A 6,322-nucleotide genomic window follows, 5' to 3' on the forward strand; every position below is an offset into this window, starting at 1 on the left:
TGCCGCATCCTAGCTCCTGCCTGTTTCACCATAGACACGTGTATATATATCTGAATCTATCTATATTGCTACTTGTTAATCATAAAAGAGTTCTTTTTTGGCTGTTGTAAATAGTATTGTTCTCTCTGTTCTGTAAATATTTGCTCTATTTTTGTGTAGATTTGTTTTATATACTGTATGATATGAATATAAAGATAACAGTATCAGTGGCTTTTTAGGATAACATGGACATATTTTTCGTAACATTCCTGTTTCATATTAAGCACCTTATGAGCTGTCCTTTTTTTCATTTTCACCTGTAGATTGTTGATGCCTACAGCCTAGGCCTCTGCCAGACGTGGCAGTAGTCCGTTATGTAAAGTCATTTGATGTCGCACTCTTGCTCAGGGGGTGGGACTCATTAGACACAGTAAAGGACTGTTCTTACCCAGACAACTGTCTCTGTCCGTCAAGTTTGTTCTAAGTAGCCTACTACTAGAGCGCTGTGGCGGCTCTGTTTGCACTGCACACGATCAAAACACGATAAAATGTCCGCACACACATTAACAGCTGCAGGTGGCGCACTGATAAAACAAACCAGTCATATTAACATGGAGTCACACTTAGCGGAGGCCAAATGGCCTGGCATAACGAACTGGCACGCACACTGAGACAGACTGCCAGAGCCCGGTGCTCAGCACTCACATTCACAACAGGTTGTGACTGGAATTAATGTCATAACGGATGGATGCTACACTGTTCGTGTTTCCACGTGCTAGCTCACAGAAGTGCAAAGTCATGATTGGCCATGAATGAGAGAGCAACATCTGATGGATATCAAATGTGTAGTAAATCTGGACTCACAAGGGGCTATAGTAGCCTACTAGTCAAAGTTGATCATCCTCCATGAACATGCAGATAAGTCTTCACTCAGATAATCACAGGAAACTTTCCATTCCATGTCAGATATAATGAGGACTTTGCGTACCCTATAATCCCGTCGAGAGGTGCAAGGGATAAAGGGCTAAAGGGATTCCATGGTAAATGGGGCAGGGGTAGTGGAAAGGTGCCCATGCCGAAATGACCAGTTGCCCGTGGAGTGTCCCCTCTAATGACACGCTGAGCATGAGTAATGCTTGTTCTCTCCGTCCTTATCTGGGAACGATCTTTTTCAGCATCTGTCCTTTCGGCGAGATCCTAGGGGTTGTCGCAACATTTCTTCATAGTAAAGAATGTAACAATGAACCACAATAGGCTACATCAGGGCACACAGGGGGCCCGAACAAAACAAGACATCCATTGTTGCTTCTCCTTTCTGCCTTTCCTCTCCTCTCTCTCTCCTCTCTCTTTCATTATAATTTGGCGTCTCCCAGTGGATAGGTCGGTCTATAGATAGCAGAGAGAGAGGACGTACTTGCCCATGAGCCAACCCCCCCACACCGGCAGCTCCCAATCGGGGGTGGGGGGGGTGAAGAAAGGAATGGCTTTCAGAGGGTTCTCATTTAACCCAGGCCTTGAGATTGAGCCGGTATGTCAGGAAATGTCACCTCCCCAAGTCCCCAGTCAAAGCTGACAAGAATCACACACTGATTTATCCAGAACTAATAATGGCTTCCAGGAACGTCTTGTGGTTCCAACCGAGAGCCAGAGCAGCGGGCCTGGGCCCAGGGTCACCGCTGGGGGACCTGGACACAGCTCAATGGATCAATGAGCTATTCCAGAGACCGATAGGAGTAGGACATAACTCTCCAGTGAGAGGGAGGTGCAGCAGCTCCAGTCTGGGTTTGGGTCTGCGCGTGTGTGAGTGTGCGTGCATGCGTGTCCGCACATGTGTTGGATGGTGGCGATGCTGAGGGAGCAGCCTGGCAAACCAGCTCACAAATGCCTGCCTGCTTCTGATTCACCACAAACCCACCCAACAACATGGTCACGGTCTGACACAGATCTGTGTCAGCAGGCGGAGTTGAGCTGCGCATCCCTTGGTACAGTTGTCTGATGCCCCTCAATGCTGCCAGGGAAACGAACAGGCGTGTAACTGAGGCTTCACAGTTGCTGGCTGGTCAGCAGCCATCGGAGTTGGCTGTTCACCTGTCAAGACTACACGGATACAACACTAAAAGCCAAAGGTTGTTAACCAGACTTAAAGGATAAGGACACTGAATTTCATGTTTAGCCCTATTCCTGGCTTCCCTGGCATGTATCTGACTAGTACAGGTTAAAATATATATGTTTTGTGCAGCACAGAGTTCTGTGTCAATAACGTCGGCGCGCGCACCCTGCGTTGCTTGCTATGGACACACTCGAAAAACTCTAAAAAGTATGATATACTTGGATTTCAAGTTCAGGAATTACATGGTTTATGCTTACCAAGCTCTGAAGTCGTCCTGTAAACACCATAGGTCCTTTCGCCTCTGCATTTGAAACAACAGCGACTTGTAAACAGTACTAATTTCAACGAATATACAACTACAACAGCCATACAGTCACGCTGTAAACCTCCGCGAAATTCAATTACGCGGAGGTTTACAGCGTGAAGAGATGGTTGTTGTATATTCGGTGAAAGTAGTACTGTTTACAAGTTAGCTGTTGTTTCGAAATGCAGAGGCTAGAGGACCTATGGTGTTTACAGGACGACTTCAGAGCTTGGTAAGCATAAACCATTCATCAACTTTAAATCCACGTATATCATACTTTTTAGAGTTTTTCGAGTGTACCCATAGCAAGCAACGAGCCAGGGTGCGCGCGCCGACGTTATTGACAGAACTCTGCACTGCATAAAACAGAAATATTTTAACCTGTACTAGTCAGATACATGCCAGGGAAACCAGGAATAGGGCTAAACATGAAATTCAGTGTACATATCCTTTAAGGCTACTCTAAGACTAAAACACACCTTCCATAAAGTAATTTCTAGTGCATACTATTCGTTTTAATATGTGTCTGGAACAGCAGCTATGAACGCCGATTGAGAATCAGGCCTATACATAGAGCACTGAAGAGAGATGCAGAGTCGATGTCATTTCCTTGGCTTACCACAATCATTTCCTGTAAAAGTATTTGCAGGCTCTGAAATTACAGCTTCTTTGCTCAGCATGGCCTCTTCTGCGTAAAACGGCCCAGCTGCAGACAGGAGCCCTGCCAGATCACAGGGGGAGAGGGCATTAGCATGTCTGAAACGATGACTCCCCGTCAAAGTCAGTTCACTTCACAGCAGTTACCTTATTATCCGCATTCTATATCTCTGCATACCATCTGGATGCTAAAGAATTGAATATTTCACTGCAGCAGAGTTTTTGCCCAGGGGGTAAATGATTGTTCACGATGCATACAGACTATTGGTGTAAAATTGCCTGAGTAAATGCTGGTAAATGTGTGTTTGGGGTGGGGGGGGGGGCTCATAGTCTACTGAAACGTGTGAAGATTTAGAATGAAGACAACATTTATAATCGCCTAAGCTTCTTCCTACAGTATCTAGGACAATACTGCCATCTTGTGTTCAGAGTAAAACGCAAGGGAGTCAGGAGAAGCTACAGTATGATGAAGAAATTCTCACGTGGTGGTTTCAGGGAGGGATTGGATACGTGTGCGCGCGTGCGTGTGTGTGCGCGCGTAGGAACATCCCCGGTTTGATCCCATCTACTGGCAGTGTGTCGAAGTGTCCTTGAGCAAAACACTGAACCCCAAAAATTGCTTGTGGTCGGCAGGGTGGCTCGGTGCGTTACACCGTCATTTCACAGCAAGAAGATCCTGGGTTCGATTCCCGCATGGGCTTCCTATCTCTCGGGCCTTTCTGTGTGGAGTTTGCATGTTCTCCCCGTGCTCACTCAGGTTCCCTCCACAGAGAATCCCAATATGAACCAGGACTGAGCACTTGGACTTGGTCCCCGGGCGCCACTGACGAGGCTGCCCGCTGCTCCTGGAGGAAGCACAGCACGGTAGGGTCTAAGGCAGAGGACAAATTTAATCGGCGACCGCTTCAGTGTGTGTGTTCGGTGTCGCCGCCAATTGTACGTGTGTTGTGTGTCATAAGCTGTATGACGAAAACTAAATACGACTTTAAAAGTCTCTTTTAGTCTCTTCTAGTTTTCATAATATGTCCACAGATGCCCAGTTTTTTTTTTAAGAAATAGATTTATTATAGGTTAATTACAGCAATTGCCAAAACAAACTTTCATTTGAACCAGCACATGTAAAACCATTACGTTGACTTGTTTCACAATGTTGGCCCTAAAACAAGTTTCAGAGGCCTCAAATGAACTCTACGGAGATGCCGTCTGAACAGGCACCGGTGCAGAGGCACAGCGGAGGGCTCAGACACACAGTGCTGGGACAAACAGCCCAGTTAGCAACTCAGAGAAGCTGGCTAACAAAGAGTTTTGGCCTGTTCAAAATGCGTCGCCTTCCCCAGAGGGCTCCATGTGGCGTGAACAGTGTTATCCTCCCCGTCTTCACAATGGTCGACTGTTCTGTTACATTATGTACCAAGGAAAGGAAAATGACATACAAAAAAAAAACTTCCATTGCACTTTCGTCATCACAAATCAAAAGTCAAGAGTTCAGAAATGTAAGTTGTCAGTTTGTTGCTACATCAGTTTCTTCATTCCGTTTTTATTTTTTCCTCTAAATTTGTTCATTAACCTCCTTATAAATCAGGATTAAGAATTCTACATGAGCCTATCTCTACACAACAGTTGTTTGTCTATATCTGTCAGAGTAGGCTTCACTACAAAACAAACACACATTCATATAGGCCCATAAATGCACACACACACACACATAAACAGTCATAAGTCAGTTCTCAGCGTTCTTGTTGGTGTCAGCTAGGCTAACGCTCCATGCCAAGTGGCAGCAGCACAACAGCTAATGAGAGCTAATATTGCTGCAGTGTCACCGAGGGCCAGGCAGAGAGCCAGTGAGAATTACCATTACTGCAGCGTCACCGAGGGCCAATCACAGACGGTCCCGTCGTGCTGCTCGGGGTACACACAGCTAGAACGCACGCTTGCACTTGAACGAGTGACATACACAATGCCCCACGATAACACAGCTTGTCCCTTTAACATCAGCAGCTATGCCTAGTCTAGTCAGTTTAAAAGTGTCACTGAGTGGAGGGCGGAGTCTAGAAGGTCCTTAGGTAGTGCAGTATGGCGGGGTGGACCGTTGGCGTAGTTTGCAGCAACCCCGCGTTATAACATTGAAAGTGGGTCAGATGCCCTGGTGTTTCCTGGTGTGCCGGCCAGCCGTGAGGTGACCAGCAGGGAGTGGTGTTGGGGGACGGAGGGCGCCCGCTGGGTGCTCTATGCGGTGCTGTCGTGTGGAGGAACAGTCCTCTGGCGAGCGGTCTTGGCCCGCTGGCGCGGGGCGGAGGGAGCGGCACGCTCGCTTTTTGGTTCGGACGGCTGGGTCTCGGCCTGTGGGGAGCTGGCGTCCCCGACCAACTCGCGCAGGAACTTGAACTTGGACAGGAAAAGCTGCCAGACAACATACCAACCTGAGGGGTGGGTAGAGAGGTAGAGAGAGAGGGAAAGAGTCAAAATACTGTAAGAAAATCTGGTGTGGCAAATGTTATCTGGAAGCTAGAAGGTTAACCAGCGTAGGTTACAAGGGTCAGATAGATGTGCTGAATCAGCAGGATGGGAACTGTGTCAGTACTATCATGTAGCAACCTACTGACTACCCCAGACCCCTCCCTTTGCACAGGACAAAAATAGAGACAGAATGAAACATAACCTAGCAAAGTGAACTTACTACAGTATGTTGTTCCTAACAAAATAGAATACATGAATTACGTCTCCATCTACTTCTATATCTGCCTCTAATGTGACTGCCTGCTAAGTCAGGTCACGTTACGTAGAGACGTTTCGTAACCAGAGCCACAGCTTTACGTGGACATACAAAGAGCTGACTACTGCTAGCAAACATCCATCTGTACATGGTTAACGTTTAGCTATTATTAACATTATTATTACAGCCTCACTAACGCCATACAAGCTGGCGTAGCTGTCAATATTATTCTTTAAAACTTACCAAACAACATGAACAGCATTGCGCACACAAGAGTGGCCACAATGACCAGCACTGTGAGACCAACACTTTGCCACATGTTTGTGTCGCTGACCAGTCGACTGGTTCAAGTAAACCGAACAAGCTAGCCAACTAGCCTAGCTAGCTACTAGCCTAGCTGGATGATGAAGTCCAATTTTCTTGCTTGCGAAGACCTCAGCAGTGGTTTTTGCAGCGTCCAAATCATGGACGGATTACAATAAGCGTTACAAGATAGTAAAGTGTCACACATATCTACATCATTGGAATATAAACGGTTGGGTTCAGCTTGCCCGCTTCA

General features: G+C 46.7%; 1 protein-coding gene across 1 annotated transcript; it reads right to left on the minus strand.

Moving 5' to 3' along the window:
* Nucleotides 1-4,187: 4,187 nt before the first annotated feature.
* smim13 (small integral membrane protein 13) lies at nt 4,188-6,322 on the minus strand. Its single transcript, XM_084455327.1, has 2 exons — nt 6,007-6,322; nt 4,188-5,470 (listed from the first exon to the last, which is right to left on the minus strand). Exons 1-2 carry the CDS (start codon nt 6,080-6,082, stop codon nt 5,277-5,279), a joined length of 270 nt encoding a protein of 89 aa, XP_084311453.1. The 5' UTR covers nt 6,083-6,322; the 3' UTR covers nt 4,188-5,276.

This window comes from Borostomias antarcticus (genome assembly GCF_949987555.1).
Source record: "Borostomias antarcticus genome assembly, chromosome: 21".
NCBI lineage: Eukaryota > Metazoa > Chordata > Actinopteri > Stomiiformes > Stomiidae > Borostomias > Borostomias antarcticus.

Coding starts and splice junctions, on each gene's coding strand:
- smim13 (XM_084455327.1), bottom strand. CDS start 6,082: ATGTGGCAAAGTGTTGGTCTCACAGTGCTGGTCATTGTGGCCACTCTT. Junction 5,471..6,006: donor AATGCTGTTCATGTTGTTTG/GTAAGTTTTAAA, acceptor CCCACCCCTCAG/GTTGGTATGTTGTCTGGCAG.